General features: G+C 38.3%; 1 protein-coding gene across 1 annotated transcript in view; it reads right to left on the bottom strand.

The window, feature by feature from the left end:
• The window catches only part of Itgbl1 (integrin subunit beta like 1), a 305,701-nt gene that overhangs the window by 124,760 nt on the left and 154,741 nt on the right, over positions 1-26,200 (bottom strand). The window contains exons 4-5 of the mRNA XM_036198544.1: positions 8,373-8,519; positions 1,433-1,555 (exon numbers count right to left, since the gene is read on the bottom strand). Coding sequence (XP_036054437.1) covers positions 1,433-1,555; positions 8,373-8,519 — 270 coding nt within the window. The remainder of the gene's footprint in view (positions 1-1,432; positions 1,556-8,372; positions 8,520-26,200) is intronic.

The following is a 26,200-nucleotide window of genomic DNA, read 5'->3' as shown; positions in this document are numbered from 1 at the left end:
CATGTCTGTGGATAATTTAACTGCAAAACCTTTTCAAAAATGTTTTCAATAGAGTCTGGCCTAGAATAGTGGCTCAGATGAGTTTCCTTTGCATTTGTTTTAGTCTGGTTGTACATGCAGGTGACCAGAGACAAAGGTCATTCCAGTTTAAAATAAGAACATTTGGATAACACTACAAGACTATGTGGAAGCCACAATGGTGTTAAGAAATTGGCAACCTGTCTTATGGTTGTGATGCCTTCCCAAAGCTCTCTGATACCTCTGGGTTCTAGTATCCCTGATCTTGCTAGGATATGCCAGACCAGATTAAGTAGGATAGAATCCTTTTGGAAACAGCAGAGGAGAGTTAATTTAGTTAGTGACTCTCACTCACTGCTCTCTACTACCATTTCATTGTGCCAGCCAAAATTGCAAAAATGAACATTCTGGGCAAGAGCTTGCCATGAGAAGAGCAGAAAGGAAACTAAAAGATAGGTGGTGAGAAGTCACTATTCTCAGGGAGCTGGAAACTCTAGGGCAGGCATACAGTGTGAATGGTGAAGGGTCAGAAACACAGTTCTAGTGTTGACAGACACCAATCAGGAGGCTATCATATAGGTGGGATGGCCCTGAACATGTTGATCATGTTACCTATGTCTCTGTTCCCACTGTTTGAGTAGATACAATCTCAGAGTGATTCTTTTGGGTATCATAAGACATAATATATTGCATATAAAGTGTATGTTACAGCCCTTAACAATAAGGAATGGGCAAGAATTAATTCAAGAGAAAAACTTACTGAATGATGATGACACAGAAAATGTCAGGGAAGTATTATCTACATGTAGTGGATGCTAATAGAGGAGCTAAAATAGGGCATGGAACTGTCTAAAGACTTTTGATTTAGAAAGAGAATAAAATGAATACAGTTAAGAGATATGGAAAATGTATCATTGTGGATTTCTGGGGACCTCTCCAGCACTCTGGCTATTCCTGTTCTCATGTGGTCATCATTTATCATGGGCTGTGATTCCTTGTTCTCCCTTTCTGTTCTTGATCCAGCTGGAGGGAGTAGGGAGGACAGGGGAACCCATGGCTGATATGTAAAATTAAAACACAAATATAACAAATAAAAAAAGGAGAAAAAAAGAGATACGGAAAAATAAGACACAGCAATAGTAGCTAATGTGAGCAAAAGAAACGTTCTAATAGAACTACTTCAGAGTTGTGCTGCTGGCTTGTTGGATCACTAATGTTCACTTCTGGAGGCAATGTAGTTTTTCATTTAAATAGTTCTAGAATACTCTGAAGGTCTTCATTTAACTCTTCTTACATGATAGGTTTTCCAAACACAGGTTCAAACCAAACTGGAGGAGAAGTTTAAATAAAGGAAATTATACAATAAAACAGGTGAAAAACAGGGGCTTTTCCTTTACAACCTTAACATACATACCTCCACATACTTCGTCCGTTTCATCATCTATGCATTCTCTATCATCACACTCACAAAATTTGCCATAAATGAGTCCTTTTCCATATGAATTATCACACTTGCACCTTCCACACTGGCATGTACCTAAACAGTAAAAATGAGAAGAATGTTACACACTAGAAATGATAAGTAATGATGCTTTCCCATACTTATTTCAAGTAGGTAAAGAACTCAAACCAATTTAATGTTGCAATTAAACATTTCTGTGGCTACAGTGAGGTAGAGGGCAAGTTACTTATTTTTAGATTAATGTGGCACAGAAATTATAATTTGTACTTCACAGTTATTACTATTGACCTCCAGTAGTTTAATGAGCATCAGTGTGACCCCCTCAAAACATGGAGGTCCTTATATGTGCCTTTTGAAATAAGTAGTGAATGAATATTTTCTAATCACCTGTGCCCAAGGGAACTAAAACACTTTTAAGTGACTGAAGGAATCTTGCTCATCTTCTCCACCAGTATTTGTTGAATGTTTTGCCTTATATTGGACCACATTATTTATATAATAAATAATTAGATAAATGTTAAGTAGTAAATATTAATAAATATGCAAATGAAAAAAATGTATGTACCCTGATAATGTCACACCTTAGCATTAGCTGACATTTTTGTTCTGAGGATGACAAGACCACAGTGGGTTTTCTTAGACACAGATTCTTGGGACCTCAACAGAATCTCAAAGCAGTTCAGAGAATGTTAGAGGTTCTGGAAACATTAGATCTACCACAATCCACATACTCACCCTGCCAGAGTGTTTAACTACATCCCACAAGATTGATTTTACTTAAAGTAACATTTTATCGAAACAATATTAACAAGTCAGATGTCTAACTGTTCTAATAAATAGTTTTCCCTTTGTATTGAGCTTCACAACAATGGACATATGAAAGCTAAGACTTTATGAGTTACCAGGATGGCTCTAATCTTTGGAAATTTAACTGACAATCAAGTCATCCATAGGAAATAAGTGTGCTAAAATAAATAGAGAAGTGCAAATGTTGCAAAAGCACATAGCAAGGAAATTCAGCTGAGAGCTGGAGGTCAAAGAAAGGGTCCTGAGGAAGCAGCTGGGAACTGAGAGCTAAGATAAGTCAAATAAATAAATACATAAACAAGCAAATAAATAAATAAGACACAAAAGCAAAGCCTCAGTGGTTAAAGAACAAATACAATAGGACTGAAAAGTGACATCAAATGAACAAAATCAGTAGATAGAAACTTCTAGAAATTATGTAGCTGATGCTAAGGATCTCCAACACCTGTGTTTTCACAAGGACCACAAGAAAAGACATACATCTGGATGAGGTAATTCTTGTTGTCACATGGAACATGAACTGAAACTGGGAAAAATGGGTGCTTAGAAGCAAATGACAGAATTCTTATTTTCATACCTTCCACATGCTCTGCTACCCAAATCACCTGCAATTTGCTATTATCTGTAAGGCCCCCTCTCATAAAATCACAAACGAACAGTGATTTTTGTAGAATCTGACTTTGTTGTTTTGTACCTTGAGGGAACTCCTATGAATCTGACATATATATTAAACTCAATTCTCTTGTACTATTTTTTCCTGAAACCTATTTTAATTTATAAATGTTACTTGAAATATAATGTTATAATTTTTGGTACTGCTTCATTTATTTTTCCCTCATTATCACCTTTCTCTTTTACTTTCACATCTCTCCTTTCTGTTTCTCTACCACCCACATATTTAGTCATTAAGCTTCCTTGTGACCTATTATACTTCTGTCAAAGTACTATAAGAGATAATAAGATAAAGAAAATTACATAAATCAAAGACCAGAAATAAAAATGCAGATGATATAAATGTACACTTCCATGTTTTATAAACATACAATACAATCATATGGAAACTACACAACAGAAACACATTCATAACAGTTCCAACGTGTTATACAAAAATGATTGATTCAGCAAGAGGAGAAAGGCATTAGGAAAAAGTCAATTCTTAAGTTATTACTGATAAATGGAAAAAATTCCAGTAAGTGAATTGAAATGCCAAGAAGATTTGGGATGATGAGAAAAATTAGTAGATAATTATGGTGAAAAATAAAAGAATAGGTAAGAGTCTGATGGGTTTAGATGAAAGGGTATAAACAGTACATGTGGCAGAGATAAAGAATTGAAGAATATTGGCTAAGGATTTTAGATTGTCCTGGAATACCAGGAGCCTGCCATGGTTTGGCAGCAGAGAATAACTTGGTGAGAGATGCAAACTCACAAGTCATTTTCCGTCCAGAAAGATGGGCAGGAACTGACACTGCCTCCAAGTTTCATGACTCCTCACTGACATCTTTTACTGGCAGGCTCATTCCCATCCACACATGTGAACCATTCCTCACCAGAGTGGGAAGTCTCCAACAGCTTAGAGACTTCCTGTCTCACCATCCAGCAGAATTCACATCTGAGCCTCCAAGACATGGCAGATGGGAGCCCAAGTAGAAGTGCCAGACTCCTGTGTTCCTGCTGTGTCATCCTACATCTCACTCTTGGTTGCCAGTCAATCACACGCTAGGACTGGTAAATTTGTACTTGATTATTTTAGCTCCAGTTTTTCCTGCTGCCTAATAAAGCTGGTTCTCTCTATGATGACTTACTAGATTTGAATACCAATCTTGCCTCTGTTCTCAGGTGCTGAGGCTTCACCTTGCTCTGCACATTGTCACCTTTCTGGCTCTGATATAAAGAAAGCTTCTGGAAGTTTTGTTCTTAGTTCCTTCTAAACATGCCTTTCAGTTTATGCCCCACAGTAGTTACCTCCCCTTCCCTCTTCCAAGCTACTTCCAGAGAACCGAATTATAAGAAAAGACAGAATTACTAAGGGAGATGTCTCAGTTAAGGTTTCTATCTGTGTGATGAAGCATCATGACCAGAAGTTGGGGAGAAAAGGGTTTATTTGGCTTATACTTCTACATAATAGTTCATCATCAAAAGGTCAGTATAGGAACTTAAGCAAGGCAGGAACCTGGACACAGGAGGTCATACAGAGGTATGGAGGACTGCTGCTTACTGGCTTGCTCCTCATGGCTTGCTCACCCTGCCTTCTTATACAACCCAATATCACCAGCCCAGGGATGGCACTGCCTGCAATAAGCAGGAAAATGCCTTACAGCCAGATCTTATGGAAGAATTTTCTCAATTGAAGTACCCTCTGTTCCAGCATGTCAAAACTATCTATTACAGGGAAGTAATACAATTTGGAGTGGCTGGTAATGAAACAGGCTGGTGAAAATTATCATTAAAGAAGAACTGGGTGAGAACAAGATTGGCAAAAGAAACCAAAAGACATACATTAAGACAAAATGTGAAGGCAAGGATTAAATGTAAATTTGAGTATAACTTTTCCTTTTGGCCTATGAATCTCGCTCCTGATATTTATCCTAATAATAAGATCTCCAAGAGAAGGAAAATGCAGATAAGCCAAATAATGTCATGGATTATTATCTATAACTTCCAAATAATAGAAGCTCTAAATGCCTAAGTATAGGAGGCAAATTGAGTAAGTAGCATTGCACAGAAAAACTCAGTACTAAGCTGTTGAGAAAAGAATAGAAAAGACTCTCAAATACTCAACTCTCATGTGGAGTTGAGTGGCAGAGGCTGACTGCTAAATAGCATAGTGATCTTGCTGCCTTGTATGTGAAGGATAAAAGAAAACTCCTGGTTCTGGAGAGATAGCTCAGTGGGTAAGTGTGCTTGCTGTACAAGCATGAGGGCTTGAGTTCAAATCCCTAGCATCTATGTAAGAAGCCAGACAAGGTTCTGTGTTTTTATTACTTCAGCACTGGAAGAGAGAGAAAGTGATCCTAGGAGCTTACTGGACAGACAGCATAGTTTTATTGATAATCTTCCCAGTCAGTGAAAGATCCTGTTAAAGCACTAAGGCAAGATATCCAACATATTGTTCTGGGTTCTATATTCCTGCATAGGCACATACACTTGCATACTCTTGTGCACACACTGCCCCCACAAAACATTGAAAAATAATACTTAAAGAGGGGGGATGGCACAAGGGGTGTAAGGGGGGAGAAAGCCCAAAGTAGCAATTCGTTCCGTACAAAGCTAACAGGTGCGAGAGATTCTCTTTGCTAAAGACTGATGAATCTGAGTATACCCTCTGCATAGTGTTGACTTTTGACCCCTCTTCATCCTCTATATTATAATCTTATTAATAATAAATGGAAGAGAGGCTAACAAAAAAATCCTAAAATAAAAGTAAACAAATGAATAATCTCAATTGTGTTTCAAATAAGTGACATGAGCACCCTAAAACAAGATTTAAAGGAAGCCATGTAAGATGAATATAGCTTTAACTGGACTCCTAACCTGAGGCATGGTTAGGGGAGAGTTAGGGTGGGTGGACATGAAGTGTAACCAAGTCCATTTTTGTTTTTGTATGTTTATTTTGTATAGTTATGTCTATGAACAATTCTTAAAAAACAAATTTAGATATAGGTAGTATAGAATTGGGGAAAATAATAAATATACTGATGCTATGAGAAGGCATCACAAAGGTCAAATTGAGCAATTTTTCATTAAAGAAAATAGATAGATGGACAGTGGGTGTGGTTGTTTGAAAGAAAAGGGCCCCCAAAAGAAGTGGCACTATTAGGAGGTGTGGTCTTTTAGAGTAGGTGTGGTCCTGTTGGAGAAAGTATATTACTGTGGAGGCAGGCTTGAGTTCTCTTACATGCTCAAGTCACACCCAGTGAGACAATCCATTTCCTGTTGCCTTCTGATCAAGATGTAGCCAGCACCATGTCTGCCTGCATGCCACCATGCTCCCTGCCATGAAGATAATGAACTCATACCAAGCACCCCAATTAAATGCTTTCCTTTATAAGAGTTGCTGTGGTCACAGTGTATTTTTACAATAGAAACTCTAACTAAGACAGTGAGCATAATGGCACATGCTTGTGATCTCAGTACTAGGGACATAGGCAGGAAGACCACACTAAGTTTGAGTTTAATCAGGACTATAGAGAGAGTTAAGCCAGCTTGAGCTACACAATGAGAACTTGCTTCAAAAATTCAAAACAGAAACAACATTAACACACACACACACCTTAAAAAGAAAAAGAATGAGAGGATGGCTGTAATATAGGAATGTGCCAAGAATGTTAATGCACACCTTTAATCCCAGCACTTGCAAAGACAAAGCAGGCTGATCCCAGGGTAACTGAAACTAGCTTGGTCTCTATAGTGAGTTCCAGACCACCCAAAGAGTAAGACTTTGTCTCAAGGTGGGGAAAAACAATTCTGCATATTTTCTCTTTTATGTAATATTACTGTACCAAGTCACATTCCCTAAAATATCTTCAGATTCAATAACATTCATTTGTTTGTGTGTGTATATGTATTTGTATATATGTTTTGTGTGTGTGTGTGTGTGTGTGTGTGTGTGTGTGTGTGTGTGTGTGTGTGTGTGTTTGGTGGGTGATGAGTCAAAGAACTACTAGGAGCAAAGAAAATATTGCAGTAGGCAGAGAACTGAGGAGACTGTCTTTAACACAGTCTGATCTAACTGCTCAGTTTGCTCATCCTGGCCTAATATATGCTAACACCCCTAGCTCTGCATACAGCCCTGATTCCATTATCAAAATATCCTGACTGAGCTTAATCTACACTAAGCAATTTGTCACAATCAAACTGTGGAAAAGTCCCCTCTCTGCTTACAATAATGCAAGCTTCAGGGGTGGGATATATGTCTAAATGTCAAAGGTTTGCCTTTACCATGTGAAACAAATCTTGTACCTCTGGATCTGACCACACAGATGGCCCCAAAACCCAAACCAACAACTAAAGTAAGGATGATAAGCAAACAGCTGTTCTTCATAGCCTGTTATGCATATTTGCTTGCTGTGGAGTTGCTGAAAAAGCCTTCTGATTTGCAATACTTTCTCACTAGTTTGAATTTCTCCCTCCTTCGCTGGTGTAGAAAAAAAAAAAAAAAAAAAAAACAGGCCATCAGAACAGAATACTAAACAAATTGATAGCAAGCAACTCTCCCCTAGATGAATGAAGATGATTCATGCACTCACAGTCACAGAAAAATAAATCTTCTCGCTCTAAAACAAAACAAAACAACAACAACAAAAGCTCACACTATATCAAAACAATTGAAGCTGAACCTCCAGGGCAGTACATGAACACTGGAATTTTAGTACTTTCTGTTGGATGTTCAGGTTCAATGTAGTTGGAAAAAGTGACTTTGAGGTGCCATGCATAAACATGCTGAGGCAATTTAGTTACAATTACAGCATCTAACTACCACTGCATTCTAAACTGCAACTGTTGTTTTATGAAGTTTTGCTAATTAATTTTAACAGCTTCTCTGTAACTCCTAAGCAATATTTCTATGTAACCCCTATGAAATACACAAATATTTTGCAAAAAAAAAAAAAAAACAAACCAAAATCAAAACAAACAAAAAACTGTGCTATCATTATACCCTCAAGGAGGTTCATACTCAGTATCTGAAACTTCCATCAAATTGAAAATTCTAGTTCCATTGCTGCTAAGGTGTAAATTCAAAGCACTCTTGATCTCTAATATAAAATAATTAAGTCAGTCATGTAAGTGTTAATCAACATTTTAATCCAGCACTCAACATCACTGCTTTCCATTTACACAAAACATCACCTAGCTTCATTTCTGGTGAATGCCTTGCTTGAAAGATGCATCATAATCAGCTGACTGAGACTCAGCAAGCAAGGTGACATCCTTTTCTGTATCAATTTATCTAAATTTCACTTTAAAAATGCATACTCAAAAGTAGTCTCATTCAGATGTTTACCATTTCTACATCTATAAAATTCCATTAAAATCCAAATTTTGACTATTTTAATGAAGAACTTTACAGAGATTCAGCTCTTACCTGCATTGGAGCAGATGATATCTTGAGAGTTCCTGCACATCTGGTTGCTGATTTTTTTTGTCAGGTCACACTTGGTTGGGTACTGGCAAGCTTCCCCAGACCAACCCACATCACACTTGCACTTGCCGCAGTCACAAGTACCATGGCCTGAGAAATCAACAACATCTGGTGAGACTCAGAATTTTTTTTAACCAAGGAAGGGCCTACCATAACAAGAACTTTTAGGGGTGGTGTTGCTTCTGCTATACTATATACTAGGCCCTCAGTGGGACTCCTCTTGGATATCCTACTGTTGCCCCACGTCATGGAAATTTTGTAGCTTTGGATCTGCAGGACCAGCCCCTTCACATGCTCCATCAGGTCATAGATGGGATGGATGTTAAGGTGAGTCAACTCATAGCCCTATTTCTGGGCCTGGATGGTAGCTGGGTTGGTCAATTCACTAGCTCTCCATTATCCTTAACACCAGTGCAAGCTCTCCAGCACTGCTCCTACCTAGCTTACCCAATGCTGCCCACAGCAAGGGCTGGGGCCAGTTGTCCTGCTCTTACACCCTCCATTAGCTTACCTGCACCCATACCACCAGGGCCAACTCTACTTTTTTTTTTTCCCCCAGGCAAGGTGTAGGACCTACTCTGCTGAGTGTGGCAGCTAGTGAGAGGCAAGACCAGGTCTCCCATCCTCATGTCCCTCAGGCCAGCTCTCCCACTTGCCACATTGGTGAGAGGAGGTGGGTAAGGCATCTCTCCCTCACCCATGCCACCACAAGGCAGATGAGAGCAAGACAAGCTCTCTTATGGTGACATTCTTGGGGTCAGTTCACCACTACCACCACTCCTGTCAACAGGGTCAGCTCTACTGTGCTGCCCAGGCAAGGTGTAGGGCCTGCTTTACAGAATATTGCAGCCAGTGAAGGGTGGGCTGATTCTGTGCAGCCCTATTCTAAAAATAGTCTTTGGTGATAACAGGAGTCATGGACATCAACCCAGACATGGCCCTTGGCAGCAGCCCAGGCCCAGACATCATCATGGTCCCAGGTGTAGGCAGGCCTTATCAGCCCTTTCATCACCACCTTCACCTCTTCAGATCTACCTGTCTCCACAGGACATAACCCATTTTGCCCCCTCTCTCCCACACTCCACCATATATTTGCACACCATAATGGTGCCCAACCTATTGGCACCAAAAGGCATTGGGCAGACCCATGGTTTCTTCTACCCAACCAGGGCAAGCGGCCCCAGGCAAGCATATGGGTGTCCTTTACCCACCTGTTTCTAACCCTGATATTTCTTTTATGTATATATTAATTATCACCATGGAATGTCATAGACATTAAAGTGTGTATTGTGATTCTTTTTTTAATTAAGAATTTTTTAATTCATTTTTACATACCAACCACATATCCCCCTCTCTTCCCTCCTCCCATCCCCCAGCACCCCCTCCCCCCACCCAACCTACACCTCATATCCTCCTCAGACAAGGTAAGGCCTCCCATGGGGAGTCAGTAGAACCTGGTACATTAGGTTGAGGCGGGTCCAAGCCCCTCCTCCTGCATGAAGGCTGTACAAGGCATCCCACCACAGGTGGTGGCCTCCAATGCATTGTGTTTCTTAATGAAGACATTTGAATCCATAATCAAAAAGAGAAGAGCCACATCCTCATTAGTTTGTCTCAGTCCTCCCTGTTTTCAATTATCATTTTGCTTTTAGGCTATGCTATTTAAATGGTTATGAATACAGGCTTTATTAAGTCCTATTTGAGAAAGCATATTAATGTTTTTGTTGTCTGTTCATCAGTTAGCCCTAAATTCAAATCACATAAAATTCTTTGTCCAAGAATTTACAGATTTCAAACTCAAGCAGACATGATGGAAGTTACTGAGGTAGTCATCCACCAATGTTTGTCACCTTGTGTGGAGGACTATAGTTCATAACTTCTGGGAATAAGTTATGACACTTTCTGACCTCCCTTGACCTTTAACTGGGCCTGAGAAGTTGAGTAGTTTTGATGGGGTTGTAGGGAGTACATTCCTACATACTCAAGATAATAATAGCACTATGTCTTAATGTCTGAAATTATATAACCTCATATCAACAATCTTTTAATGTGGTAGGAGAAAATCCAGAAAGTCATTCAGAATGCATGGATCAGGGGCTGCCCATTGTGTGCATCAGACTGTGAACCTATGACTCGCTGAAGATTAAAATTCCTCTTCATGGGATCCAGTCTATGTATATGTTTGTGTTTTCATTGAACTTATCCAAAATAATCCTCAGAAGAACTCTAATTAAGTTCATTTTATTCACATGTATCACTTTGTGTTCCTACAAGCATAAGAGACTGTGCCTATCCAACATGTAGTCTACTTATAAAACTGTTAGGTTTTAAATCTGGGACAAACTGCTGAGGTGTCTATTTAACATATCAAAATGGACCTGGCTACTGATCCTCCCTACATCCCTCAGTCCCCACCTGTTACAGGGTCCTCCTGGTTAGCATACAACCCTACCCTAACCTTTTCCAACACAGGAGCTGGGCTGCCCTTCCACCAGCTGCCCTTCCCTGTACAATCCAACTATTTTGGTTTCCTGGTCCCTTTCACTTACTCTCTTTAGGCCTCCTAGCTGCTACAACTGATTTCCTCTTTTCTCTCTCCCCTCACCTCCCCCATCTCCTCACAGGTCTCAAGGACATGTCCGAGGACTCTCCCAGATGTCCCTGATTCTGTCTATGCCCTTCTATCTATAAATAATCTTTCTCCTCCACAATACCCAGGAACAGTCATATTCCTTTCCTTTTTATTTTTTTCATTCATCAAGTGCTGAAACCCAGGACCAATCGCGCCTTTTCCTTTCCTTTTATTTTCTTTTTTTTTTTTTTTTTTCTCACTGTAAAGCTAAATTCTTGAAGTGGACAAACTTCTTTCAGTTGGTAAAGAATCTTATCTTGTATTGACTCTTTAAGGTACTAATATGTTAGGTGAACTGTATGTATTGCCACTCTTCCAGTTCCATTTGAGCCATTTCTGATGGTTAATCACAATAAAAAAAATGGTGCATATCAACAGCAAAGGATGTAGAATTTGCTCAGAAGCTAAGCTAAATAACTATGGTATTAGTGATTGATTCAAGAATAAAATGACTAACCTGTGATTCTCTTACATTGAATGGAACACCTTATATCCTAATTTAAAGATGTGTATGTGTGTTATCCATACACAGAGATAGCCAACATTTGATAGTTTTTGTAAGTTAAAGATTACAAAATTTTAAAGAAGGATATTAAAAACAGAGAGAAATAAAGAAAATTTATACATAATAGGAAGATATAATCTATGCCAAAATGACCCCAAGGGTTATCAGTGGAAGCAAAGTTCTAAGGAGTTTATTCCTCACAATGGTCCTGGGAGACCCAAGTTCTATTACAACATGATTTCTTCTTACAGAATTCAACCTTGAAAACATTTCTGGGCAAGAGCATGTCACGTTTATAGAAGCAAATGTTAGGACTTCATGTATTACATTGTTCAGAGAATCACCTCCAAACTTCTTTCCCAACATGATAACACATTTCTGTGAGTCAGAGTGTGACCCCTAATCCAGGTGACCTAGAACTAGGTTCACATTTCTCAGGTCTAAAGGTGATTTTTGATAGCCCATAGCTACATCAAGTCCTAGCCAGAAAAGTAGCCTTCAAGCCTGACAGTTCTGTTGTTTCTTTTCTAAAACTTAAATTTCTATAACTCTGAAATTCAGTATTTAAATAAATAATTCAGCATACTTGAGAACAAGTCCATTGACCTTCAAGTAAGTTCTAAGGAGTCAAGAGAAAACAAGCACAAAAAACAAAAACGTCAGAGAAGAGCAAAATAAGACCCAGCTAATGCAGTGGGGGCAACATGTGCAAAGCTCCTTTCATTCTTTGCAGGCTCAGCCATGGTGATGTCAGTTACAGAGAAAGAAGACAGGCTGCAGTGGAATATGAAATCAATACTTCCATCCAGAGGAAGAACTCTGAGACCTAGTCTCCTGGGTGAGTTAACTCTTTATTCCTACAGTGATACAGAAAAGATTTTGTGAAAAAGTAATCAAGCCACTGTCACTAGCTCATCACTTCCTGATGGACTTTAGGAGGGCAATGTGAAGGGATTATCCTCTCCCTGAACCGCTGGTGAGTTCCTTAGAAGGTATGATAGTTTGAACATAATTATCTCCCATAAGCTCATGGGGAGTGGTACTATTTGGAGGTGTTGATTGTTGGAGTAGCTATGGTCTTGTTGGAGGAAGTATATGACTGTTGTGGGGTGGAATGAGGTCTCATATATGCCCAAAATGCATCCTGTGTGGTGGTTTGAAAGAAAATGCCCCCCAAAGGGAATGGCACTGTTAGGAGATGTGGCCTTATTGGAGAAAGTGTGTCACTGTGGGGGCGGGCTTTGAGATCTCTTGCTCCAGCTTCCCTCAGTGTGACTGTCAGTTGACTTCCTATTGCCTGTAAGATGTAGGACTCTCAGCTACTCCAGCCCCATGTCTGCCTTCACACCACCATGCTCCCTGCCCTGGTGATAATGAACTGAACCTCTGAAACTGTGAACAAGCTACCCAGTTAAACATTCTCCTTATAAAAGTTGCCATGGTCATGGTGTCTGTTCACAGCAATAAAATCCCTCACTAAGATAGAAGTTGGTCCAGGGACTGTGGTATTGCTGTGATGCCTGACCATGTTTTTGTTTGGAGGAATTTGGATTTGGGGAGTTTGTGTTGGGAAAGCAGTAAAGTGCTCTAAGCTCTGCTTATTGAGAAATACCAGTAGGAGCATGAACAACAATGGTGCTAAGAATGATTTGAACTGTGGTGGGTAGGCTCAAGAAGTTTCAGAGGAGAAGAATTTTAGTACATTATCTAGAGATTATACTTGTGATATTTTGGTGAAAAATGTGGCTGCTTTTTGCCCTTGTCCAAAGAGTCTGCCTGGGCTAAAGTGAAGAGCTTTGGATTAATTCTTTTGACAGAGGAAATTTCAAAACAGCATAGTAGTATATAGACTCTGTGTTGTGGTGATTAGTGTCAACTCTAATGGGGATTTATAATGAAAAGGAACAAGCTGAGCAAGGAAAAATATAAAATGTGTAATTCTTGCTTGATAACTGTTTTGTTATATGTAATTTTTCTATGTTAAAGTTAAAACCTTCCTTTTTGATTAGACAGAAAAGGGGAAATGATATGGGACCTCTTTCTGTACATTATGAATATGTGTTGCTCCCATTGGTTAATAAGTAAAGCTGCTTTGGCCTATGGCAAGGCAGAATATAGCTAGGCAGGAAAGCCAAACTGAATACAGGAAGAAAGAAGGACACCAGAGAGACGCCATCCAGCCACTCAAGGAGCAAATGCCAGCAGACCAGTAACACCACAGCCACTTGGCAATACATAAATTAATAGAAATGGATTAATTTAAGTTTTAAGAGCTAGCTAGTAATAAATCTGAGCCATCGGCCAAACAATTATAATTAATAATAAAAGGAGCACCAGGAAGTGGAATGGAGCTAAGTCCTGTATTCAAGGAGATAAACAGATTAAGAAGTGGAATAAAGGGAGTGGGGACTTCAGGTCAAAATCGCACCTAGCTAAGGAATTAAAGAGAAGTTTAGAGCCTGGTATGGTTGTGTACACCTTTAGTCCCAGGACTAGGAAGACAAAGGCTGATAAATCTCTGAGTTTGAGCCCAGCCTGGTTTGTAGAGCAAGTTCCAAGACAGCCAAGCTTAGGCAGTGAAGGTAGCCATCAAGAACAAAAAGCTGGTGAAGATACAATTGAATGAGGGGAACATGTTCCAGCCCCAGTAAGCAGCAGAACTTGGCAGCTTCAGCCACATGGTTCTGGATTTAAGGACAGAAGAAAGAGATTATAGAATCTCCCCCAGTGACTAAAGAAAACTGCTAAATTCAGCTATGTATCAGGGGTGTCTGTAAATTGAGACCTAGGGATGCCAATGTTTGAAGCTGTGAATGTAGACTGGATTTCATTGGAGACCCCGACAGAGATGGATGGAGATAGGATACCTTCCCAGGAAAGCTGCTGGCAGGGAATGGAAACAGCCCAAGAGAGAAGGCTGAAAGGAGCTGGAGATCTGAAGAGCATTTTGACATCAGACATGGAGATGCATTGTGGTGATATTTTACTTGTGCTTTGATAAATAAATCTTGCCTGGAGATCAGGGGAAAAGGCCAGCCATTTTAAGTAAAGAAAGTCAGGTAGCACATGCCCTTAATCTGATCACTTATCAGACAGGGTCTCTTTGTGTTCAAGGCCATACTAGGGAACAGAAACAATCGTGGAGACACATGCTTTATTCCAAGTACCAAACATAGAGACCTGGAGGTCTGTACAGACAGGCAGTGACAAGGAACTGAGGTAGCTGGGCTAAAAGCCAATGAGAGGGCAGAACAGCAAGGCATATAAAGGTGTGAGTAGACAGGAAGTAGTTCACATTTGGAAGCTGCAGAGTTGGTGAGGTAAGGTTGGCTGGTGGCTCTCCCTATTTTCCTGATCTCTAAGGCTTTCACCCCTATATTTGGCTCTGTGTTTTTAATTTAATAAGACCATTTAGAAATCTGTCTACAATGCATGGAGTTTGGAATTTGCCCAGATGGTTTTTGGTCTTGCTTTGGTCCAGTATTTCATCACTAAACTCTCTTCCCTACATTTTTGAATGTTAATGTGGTAATGTATTCTATGCCATTATATGTTGGAAGTATGTGATCTTGTTTTTTAATTATTATTTTGATTTTCTAGGAGATTACAGTTTAAAGACTGCATGAATCTCAGAAGAGACTTTGAATTCTGGACTCTAAAACATTGTTGAGACTGTGATAAACTATAGAGACTTTTGAAGTTGGACTAAATGTATTTTGCATTATGATATAGTTACAAGCTTATTGTAGTCCAGGGAGTGGAATGTGGTAGTTTGAATATAATTGGTCTCCATAAGCTCATGGGCTGTGATATTATTAGGAGGCATAACTTTGTTGGAGTAGGTATGGCCTTGAAGGAAACACTATGGGGATGGGCTTTGAGGTTTCATATATGTTCAAGCCACACCTTGTGGCTCAGACCACTTTCTGTTGCTTGCAGGATCAAGATGTAGTTCCTTCTCCACTCTCAGTTCCTTCTCCAGTACCATGTCTGCCTACATGCCGCCATGTCCTGCCATGACAATGATGGACTAATTCGCTGAAATTTCAAGCCATCCAATTAAATTTTTTACTTTATAAGAGTTGTCATGGAAGGTCCAGGCAGTGTTGGCACACTCCTTTAATCCCAGAACTCTGGAGGCAGAGCCAGGCAGATCTCTGCAAGTTTGATGCCAGCCTGGGCTACAGAGCAAGATCCAGGACACACACCAAAAACTACACAGAGAAACCCTGTCTTGGGGGAAAAAAAAAGATTTGCCATGGTCATGGTGTCTCTTCCCAGCAATAGAAACCCTAAGACAGAAGGCATCCTAGAACAATTCAGAAATTGGATTCATTTATATGTATGGTAACTGTTTTCAACTGAAAATAAAAATGTTATCAGTATTGAAAATAATTTTAAATCAATTAGGCATTTTTATATATTGATGAAAAATTATTATACTTTCCTCTGCTGAACAAAAGGAGGGAAAATGAGGAAAAGATAGCACTAATCTTTCTTTCAAATCTCTTATCTTGTAGAGAAATTGAATCCCAAGATATATACCACAAGGATCATGTCTACTGATAAGCAAGTCCACCACACATAGGCCCAGGACTATGAACAATGACTCTGTGGCTTAGGACCCATGCAGCAATTGAGCTAAAATGCCACAAAGAAGGCCCTAAAGAAGGACATCATAAGTAAATATGTGAGGACAATAAGAAAAGGGAAAAAAACAGCATGAAAACTAAGGATAGCATGAGACCTGGAGGAATCCTAGAGTGCAAACAGGATATCTATGGGAAAACTAGAGAGAAATCAGAAATGCTTGCAATCTACTTAAAAATGTTTTCCTTTTAATTTGTAATTGCATTGTAGTATGTAAGATGTTGACAATAGAGGAGGCTGGATGAAGGGTGTGCAAAGAAGCTGAACTATGTTTTTAGCTCTTCTCAGAATCAAATGTTATCTCAGAATTCAATGTATAAAAACATAAACACTTCCTATGTGATGGAGCCTATTTCCTGGCTGCAACTCTTAGAACTAACTTCAACTAAAATGTAATGTTTATTAGGTATTATATATTACATTTGTGTGAATTTGGAGCATATTGACACTTACTCTATCAAAGGACATTGAATAGTCGCTACTACACATATTTAAAGAGTAAGCCAAAAAAGACTTGTTTCAAGAGGAGGTATTTTAGTGTCACTGTGAACAATTGCCTAATGATAAAGGGCTGGTTGTTCTGGTCTCCTCTAATCAGTGATAATTCCTAAACTCTCCTTGTATTGAGAACATTCAGAGTTTTGAAGTGTAGCAATACTTTCACTGTTGTTTTTATACAATGAATTTTAATTCATGATTTTCAAACAGGTTCTCATGAGTACATTAAGACTACATGTTACCAAAAGGACACTTATGTATAGATAGACACCTATGTTCAAAGGTGCAGCTCATATGACAGGACTGAGTTTCTTGCACTATTATTTTGGATTTTGTGGTAATTCACAAGCACCTCACTGATCAGATTTCCACTCACCTCCTTGCATGTAATACAGATTAAAGGAACACTTGGAGGTCACGTAAGTTTCCTGCTTCTATCTAATGTTCTCACCATTATCTTCAGCTTTTATGTTGCTCACAAAATTTTGTGCAATTTAGTGGCAATTTTCTATTTCTTTTATTCTCAACGTTCAATTCTTTAACCACTGAGTTGTTCCTTCCTTTCATTTATTTACATGAGTTTTTATTTCTGTGTGTACTTTGTATATTATTTCACTTTCCATAGCAGATGTAATAATATGGCTTTTAAAATTTAGCTATCTTTGAACATGAACAAATCTTTTGTATTTCTTATTTGGTCTTTTGATATATATATAAAATATTTATAATATATTCACATTTTTGCTTCTTATATCCTGAAATTAACATTTTATGGAATTTCTAAGGATCTCTGTCTCTTTTCATCTAAGCAGAGCTTATTGTGCAGCTATTTCTTCTTCAGAGAAGTTTATATACTTTATTAAAGGGCATTGAATAGGAGCTGCTACACATATTTAAAAATTAAGCCAACAAAGGACTTGTTTCAGGAGGTGGTGTTTACTCCTCTAGGGAGAAGGGAGGCTCATCAAACTGAGGAAGCTAATGAAACATATAAGGCCAAAGAAGCTCATGAAGATCCCAAGACTCACAAGGCACATTTCTAGAATCATATGCATAGTAAGCAGATGTTAGAGAAGAACCTGCTTGAAAGGTGTGAAGGGAACTTTGATGATGCAGTTTTTGTGAGCTATTAATTATGCTGGGAAAGACTTTCTAGTACCTTTGAGTCAGCCATGCTCCAGGACATGACCACTTACTAATGCTCTTGTAAATAACCTATAAACTCATTGGCCCACTAAGCTAGATGTGTGTGTGCGGACTTTTCTTCAGATACCACTACTCAACCCTCTGTTGTATGATATTTTGTTGGTGTTCTGACAAATAAAGCTTGCCTGGAGATCAGAAGGTGGAGTTATCCACTAGTTAATAATAGAGGCTGAGCAGTGGTGGCTTACACCTTTAATCCCAGAACTTGGGAGGCTCATGTCTTTGATTTCAGCACACTCTGGATGTGGAGACAGGAATATAAGGTACGTGGAGACAGGATCTCATGCTCTTTCTATCTGAGGATTCATAGAGGTACGAAGTATCTAGTTGCTACTGCTTTGATTCTCTGATTTCCCAGGTTATTATCTTGATATTTGACTCCTGGTTTTTATTGATAAGACTAATTAGGATAATGCTTCATATAGTGCCCAATGTGGGGCAAAAATTTCCACTTAAATCCTGAAAAGGCTTTAAAAAGGATTTTATTTTTTAATATATTTTCCTTTATTAAGAAATGCTTATTCATTTTACATACCAACCACAGATCCCCCTCCCATCCCTTCTCAGGATCCTCCAAAGATTACCAGTATCCCCAGTCAGCAGGAAGTAGACTAGAGAACTATGCCTTCATTCCCAAAAGATGGGTCATGCATATTTATTATCTTTTGATGGGGGGTTGGTACAAGTTGTTAATGGTAATGGTCAAAAAAAAAATAAAGCTGAACAAAGGAGATTAGATCAGGGATCTTGTTGTGAAAAGAAAAGGGGGGATATAGAAGTGTAGTAATGCAAGTTAGAATAGAAAGTGAACTAGGTACAACACTTGGACTCATCAAGATAGGCTAGATAATGGAGTATTTTCTCAGAATTTGTCAAATGCAAGTGGACTAAACATTGCTAATATAATTCTTGCCTAGAGTTATTGTACTTACTGTATTTAAACAAAAAGGGGGAAATGTTACATTATATTTTGTTGGTGTTCTGACAAATAAAGCTTGCCTGGAGATCAGAAGGTAGAGCTAGCCACTAGTTAATAAAAGAGGCTGGGCAGTGGTGGTTCTTACTTTAATCCCAACACAAGAATATAAGGCAGATGGAGACAGGATCTTGCCCCTTTTTTGTCTGAGGATCCAGAGACATAAAAAGTCACTAATGGCTGCTCCTTTGTTTCTCTGATCTTTCAGGCTATTACACTGATATTTGACACCTGGATTTTACTGATAAGACTAATTAGAATCATACTTCATTCCTCTCAATAAATGTGGGGGGGAGGGGGATACATGTTTACATATTAATACACATGTATGAATATGCATTTTCTGTGTGTGTTATTAGTCAACACATACAAATACTCATAAGCATCAACAAACAGTTCCTACTGACTGTTTGTTTCCTATGAAGCATCAATTACTTATACAACAGTGAGAACCTTTGTTATATTTATCTGCAAAATACTTACAGATTTGTTCATTCTACATTTCAAATATTTTTAGAATTGCCTTCATATAGTGATATTTTATTTGTATTGAAATGTGATTTTATTTGTATGTTAATAAAGTTGCCTTGAGGTCAGAGAAAGCCAGAGCAGAAGCTGGGTGCTGGTGGTGCACGCCTTTAATCCCAGCACTTGGGAGGCAGAGCTAGGTAGATCTCTGTGTGTTCAAGGACACAGCCAGCATGGCAGACACACGCCTTTAAGACCTGGAGGCCTGTACAGACAGGCAGTGACAAGGAGGTCATGTGGCTGGGTTTACAACCAATGAGAAAACAGAACAGAAAGTCTATAAAAAAGACAGGACACACAGAAGTAGCTCTCTGGTGGTATGGAAAGACAGCAGAAGCAGTGAAGGGTAAGGCTCTCAGCTATTTCTCTGACCTCTTGGTTTTTAACTCTGCAACTGGCTCTGTGTTTCTTATTTAACAAGATGGTTACATCTATACCTTCAGATCATCTAGAACAAATGCTTGTACACAAATCTGTTTTTCCGCCTGGTGGTGGTAGTACATGCCTTTAATCCAAGCATTCAGGAGGCAGAGGCAGGTGGATCTCTGGGAGTTCAAGGCCAGCCTGGTCTACAGAGCGAGTCCCAGGAAAGGCACAAAGCTACACAGAGAAACTCTGTCTGGAAAAACCAAAAAAAATTAAAAAAAAATAAAAATAAAATAAAAAGAAAGAAAGAAAGAAAGAAAGAAAGAAAAGAAAAAAATCTGTTTTCCCCTCTGTAAAATGCTGTTTCAAAGGCTACTTAAACAAGCTCTCTCTCTCCTCCCCGCTTAGTGTGGTTATGGAATTACAACTAGATTCATTTGTCACACTTTAAGTTCTCCCTGAATTCTATACCTAAATCCTGGGTGATTTATTTTAATTTTACTTACACCAAACTTACTTTTTGTGGGTCACAGCTCAGTGGATTTTGACAAAGAATAGAGATTCATAAACACAGTTTCTACATACCAACCAACACACCATAGAGTGCTTCACATCTCTGCTAAAGAGCCCTCTTCCTGTTCCTTGGCAGTGCTAGGCAAGTCTGTATTTCTGTCCTCCAGGCCAAGCCTGTTTGTCAGCACTGGTGAGTAGAATTGCTTCCTAATCATATTTCTAAGTTGGGATTCTTCTTCTTGGCAAGATACATTTAAGCTAATCTTGTATAAGTATGAATCACTATTCATCAGAGTTTTTTTTTAATTGCTGACTAATATTCTAATGTATGTATTTAAAAGAGTTTGTTCATTTACGGTTGAAGGGCATGTGTATTGGCTTGAAATTAATAACAGTTGTCAGTTAAACTGATTTATATATTTGAGTCCAGTTTTTTATGGCTACACATTTTTTAGAATAGGACTGCAATATCCAATGACAAATAGAAACATAATTGTATTTTAAAAGTCATAAAACTGTTTTCCATTGTGACTGTAACATTTCTTTTTTTGTTTGTTTGTTTGTTTGTTTTTCGAGACAGGGTTTCTCTGTAGCTTTGGAGCCTGTCCTGGACTAGCTCTGTAGACTCACAGAGATCTGCCTGCCTCTGCCTCCCAAGTGCTGGGATTACAGGCATTTGCCACCACTGCCCGGCAACATTTCTTTTAAGTATGTGTGTATGTGTGTGTGTGTGTGTGTGTGTGTGTGTGTGTGTGTGTGTGTGTGTGCGTGTGTGCGTGCGTGCGTGCACGCGCATATGCTTAGTGTAGTTTTGGAGACAGAATCCAAGGCTTCTTGAATTTTAGCCAAATTCTTAACTATGGAGTTACATCTACAACCTCCTTAAATCATGCATTTACCAAGAGTATGTGAACCAGTTTGTCCATATCCCACAACCACTAAGTACTTGGAATAGTCCTTCTATTCTTCTGCTCTTACCTCTCTTCCACTTTCTTTTAGATTTCTATAATTCTAATAGATTTGTAGTAAAACATCATTGTGGTTTAATTTGCATTTATCCAATTATTCTGATATAGGGTATTTTTAAATGTGTTTTATTTGCAATACATACATCTTCTTTCATCCATTTTTGGGTTGTTTTTCCTAGGTATTAAAATTTGAAATTTTCAGATCTAAGGCACAAGTTTTCTGTCATAAATGTGATTTGCAAATATTTCTCCAATTTTAGCTTATTTTTCATTCTCCTTAACAGATTCAAATAAATACAAAATGGACTTGATTTCATTTAAATGCATTTTATCAAGTTTTCTCTTTAACAACTACTTAGAATCTGGTTACAAATTCTGCCTAATACCAAATTTATTCTCTTATTATCAATAAAAAAAACCTTGGGCCCTTGTGTTGATACATTGTATACCCTAATAAACTTACATGAAGACCAGAGGACAGAGCCAGCCATTAGATTAGACATAGAGGTCAGGCAGTGGTGACACACACCTTTAATCCTATCACATGGGAGGCAGATATCCATCTGGATCTCTGTGAGTTCAAGGCCACACTGGAAACAGAGCCAGGCAGTGGTGGCACATATCTTTAATACCAGTACTGGGAAGCACACATGCCTTTAATCCCAGGAAGTGATGTCTGGGCAGAGAAAGGTATATAAGGTATGAGGAAACAGGAATTCACTCTCTTCAGACTGAGGATTTCATAGAGGTAAGAACTAGTAGCTGGCTGTACTGTTTCTCTGATCTTTCAGCTTTTACCCTAGTATCTGGCTCTGTTTTTTTTTTTTTTAATTAAAAGACCATCTAAGATTCAAACAGGAGGCCCAAAACTTGCAGAATTATAAAAACATTTGATTTTATGAGACCCCCATCTATGTTTTTAAAAATGTTTTAGCTACAGAACATAATTGCTTTGATTTTCTATGTAAAATATAGAATTATACTGTTGATACATTAAAAAAATGCTTTCAGGGATATTACTGGAATTTCACAGAATTTATGGACATGAAATATCTTACTATTACCCAGCATATAAATATAATAAAATACTTTCGAGTTTGAATGTTGTACCAGTCTGTATTTTGAGACACATTCCATTATGTTCTCAGAAATCATATTTTGGCATATTCTCTTATAGCTTACATGTATGTGGTAATAGTCATTGATGATTTCTGTGTCTATATTCTTTTTTATTTTATTTTATTTCATTTACTTTGTTTTCTCGAGATAGGGTGTCCCTGTGTAAGAGCTCTAGTGTCCTGGAACTTGCTTTTTAGACCTGGCTGGCCTTGAACTCACAAAGATCAGCCTGCCTCTGCTTCCCAATTAAATGTGCTAGGATGTACCAACATGTGCCACCACTGCCCCACTGTACCTATGTTCTTAAAGTGCATTGGTATTCTTCAGTTGAGGGGCATCTAGGTTGTTTCTAGGTTCTGGCTATTACGAATAATGCTGCTATAAACATAGCTGAGCACGTGTCCTTGTGGTATGATTGAGTAATCCTTGGGTAGAAAATGTGGTGCATATACACAATGGAGTACTACTCAGCAGAGAAAAACAATGACATCATGAAATTTGCAGGCAAATGAATGGAACTAGGAAATATCATTCTGAGTGAGGTAACCCAGACTCAGAAGGACAAACATGGTAGGGGATGGGGGATGAGAACATAAGGGAATTGGATGGTTGAGCTGCAACAGGGAGGGAAGGAGAATGCAATGAAAGAGATACCATGATAGAGAGAAACTTAGTGCTAGGGAAGTTGCCAGGAATCCCCAAGGATGACCCCAGCCTGGGCTACTAGTAATAGGGGAGAGGGTGTGTAAACTGAACTGGCTTGCCCCAGAGATCAGACAGGTGAATACCCTAACTGTCATCACAGAATTTTTCTCCAGTGACTGATGGAAGCAGATGCAGAGATTCACAGCCAATCACTAAACAGAGCTCCAGGAGTCCAGTCAAAGAGAGAGAAGAGGGAGTCTGTAAGGAAGTACACCAGGAACATGATGGGGTAATATGCAGGAATGACCAAACCAAACTAGTGGGAACTCATAAAAGTTGGATCAATGGCTGTGGAGCCTGCACAGGACTGGACTAGGGCCTTTGTATGGCTAGACAGTTATGTAGCTTGATCTGCTTGGGGTGGAGGGGGGGGGAGTTGGGGGGGGCTGGTGGTAGGATCAGAATCCATCTCTGGTGCATAAGCAGGCTTTGAGGGGCCTACTACCTATGATGGGACACCTTGTGTAGCCTTGAGGCAGGGGGAAGGGGCTGGACTTGCCTCAGCATGGGAGGATTTGCCTTCTTGTGGGTAGGAGTGAGGGGTGGGTTAGGGGGTGACTGGGGGGATGGGAGGAGGTAAGAGGGAAATCTTTGATTAGTGTATAAAATGAAATTTTTTCTTAATAAAAAAGTTAATTTTTTTTTTTTAAATTACATTGGTATGAAGTTTTCTTTGATATAACAATGTTATCTACTTTTAGTTTACAGGAAAGCTTGACAAAATGATTTGAGATGTGTTTTTCAATTTTCCATTTGGGGGCTAGAGGTTGTATGGATAATCAGTATTATATTATTCACATGGTTATGGCAGACTTTTCTAGTGAAACCATTTGTTAGTTTATACTGTCTTTTGTTGGTGGGGTGTTGTCCACATTTTTTCCAGACAGAGTTTCTCTGTTTTGCCTTGGCTGTCCTGGAACTATCTCTGTAGGCCAGTTTCTCCTCAAAATCAGAGATCTACTTGCCTCTGCTTCCCAAGTGCTGGGACTACAGGCCTACACCAGCACCACTGTGAAACTATCTTTTTTTCCCCAAATGTTTAATTATTATTTAATATCTTTATTCTGTAATGGGACAATAAGGGCATCTTTTTCATTTTTTTTATCATTTTGCAGATTGCACCTTTCATCCAATCAGCCCATTTCATTTAAGCTGTTGAATTTGTGTTTATAACAAAAATGATCACTCTCTTCACACTAGTAGTACTAGCTATTAACCACCTTATTTTATGTGATGCTAACATTGACTGTGTCCATGGACTTATTTGCTCTATCAAGAATTCTATCAATCTTATTGATGTTTTCAAAAATTCTTTTGATATTTTAGAGTTTTCCTTTTTTAATTTCATTAATTTCTCCATGAATATATTATCATCTCATCAGTTCTCCACTCTGAGCTTAATTAGATCATCCTTTCTTTGTGCTCACAATTGCAACAATTAATTTTAAATATTTCAAAATAAAATTTTCATGCTGCAATTTTTTTCTATAATTATTCTTTCTGTACCTCACAAATTTGCCATATGGTATTTTTATTTTTACTTAGGTTAAGATTTTAACACCCTATGAGGATTCCTCTTTGACCTATGGGTGATATAAAAAATTAAAACACAAATATAATAAATAAAAAAAGGAAAAAAGAAATATAAAGATTCTAAAAAAATGTACTATGTATGCTGCAGATTTTTTAAGGGATTTTTCAGAAATGTTTCTGTGATTTTTATTCATTCCAGCATGATACAATATTGTAGTGTCTCTTTTAAGTTTCTAGGGGCATATTTTTATGGCTCAGAGTTCCCATCATATTTAATTTCTCTTATGCACTTCATCCTATGATGTAAACTAGGTCAAATTGGCAAGGGTTTCATTTAGGCGTTTCATTTATTCTTCAATCTTCAGTCTGTTAGCTCTGTTGGTTGCTGAGCAGAAAGTGTTCACATCTCCAACTGTGATTATTGATTCTCAATCTCCATTTTGGTTGTGTCATTTTATTCTTGACATCTTTTAAGCACCACCCTAAGTGCACACTTTGGCTTGCTCAACTTGCTATTGAATCATAACTGGTTCATTATGTAATGTCCTTATCTGAATGTTAAGCCCTGCCTTAGAGCCCAAATTCTCCACATCAGTAAGGCTGTTCAATCTTTGACTACACAAATATTTAAATAAAATAGATTATTTTCATTCATTTACTTTTGACCTATCCATATCTTACATTTCAACTTGTTTCTTACATGTGGCATGTACTAGGATCTTACTTCTTAACTGACAGTCTCCATCTTTTAATTAGCATTCTCTGATCATAGTTCAGAGTAGTTTTATACTGTTGTATTCATATTATATCTTTTCATAGTTTCCATTAACATTCTCTGTTCATATTTCCCATTTTCACTCCCTTCTCTTTTGTTAGTTGAGCATTATTTATGATTCTAGGTTTTCCTTTTTTAACTAATTCTTCATTGTAGTTCATAGTGGATTTCCTGGATGTACACTATAATCCTTTAATTAATTAGAGTTTACTTTAAAATACTTTAGGACAACATAATAGGGCAATTAATTCCTCCCTCTCCTTCTCTATGCTATTTTGCTTTTTCATAAACATACCTCACATTAGCTGTAAAATGCAGTATGCTGTTCCTTAGCTTTGCATTAGACAGCTGTCTTCCACTTAGATCAAGTAAAATGAGATGAATGTGAGTGCTGTTTCATGGTAATTTATTTAATTTCTAGCCATCTTCATCTCTCTGGTAGCCCAGGTAATTTCTAGTGTCATGTCTTTTTGCCTGATGAAATTGATATGTCCTTAGAGTAAAGCTGCTGTGATAATATCCTTAATTGTAAAGTTCTTCGTTTTGATTAAAAATATTTTTGGTAGATACAGTCAATGTTGCCTTTTCATTCCTTTCAGTGCTTTAAAAATGTCACTCCACTCTGCTCTGGCTCACATGATTTCTGACAAAAAGTCTCCAATGATTATTGTCTTTGTTCTTCTGCATTTAATTTATCTGTATTCCCCTGTCATTCCAAGATTTTCTGTTTCTACTTTGAGCAAATTGAGTATGATAGAGCTTCCTTTTAAGAGTGTGTTCTTTATTTTTTTCCATAC

This window comes from Onychomys torridus, chromosome 9 (genome assembly GCF_903995425.1).
Source record: "Onychomys torridus chromosome 9, mOncTor1.1, whole genome shotgun sequence".
In the NCBI taxonomy this organism is placed as follows: Eukaryota; Metazoa; Chordata; class Mammalia; order Rodentia; family Cricetidae; genus Onychomys; species Onychomys torridus.
Note: the sequence above shows the minus strand (reverse complement) of the source record. Positions and strands in the feature narration are given on the sequence as shown.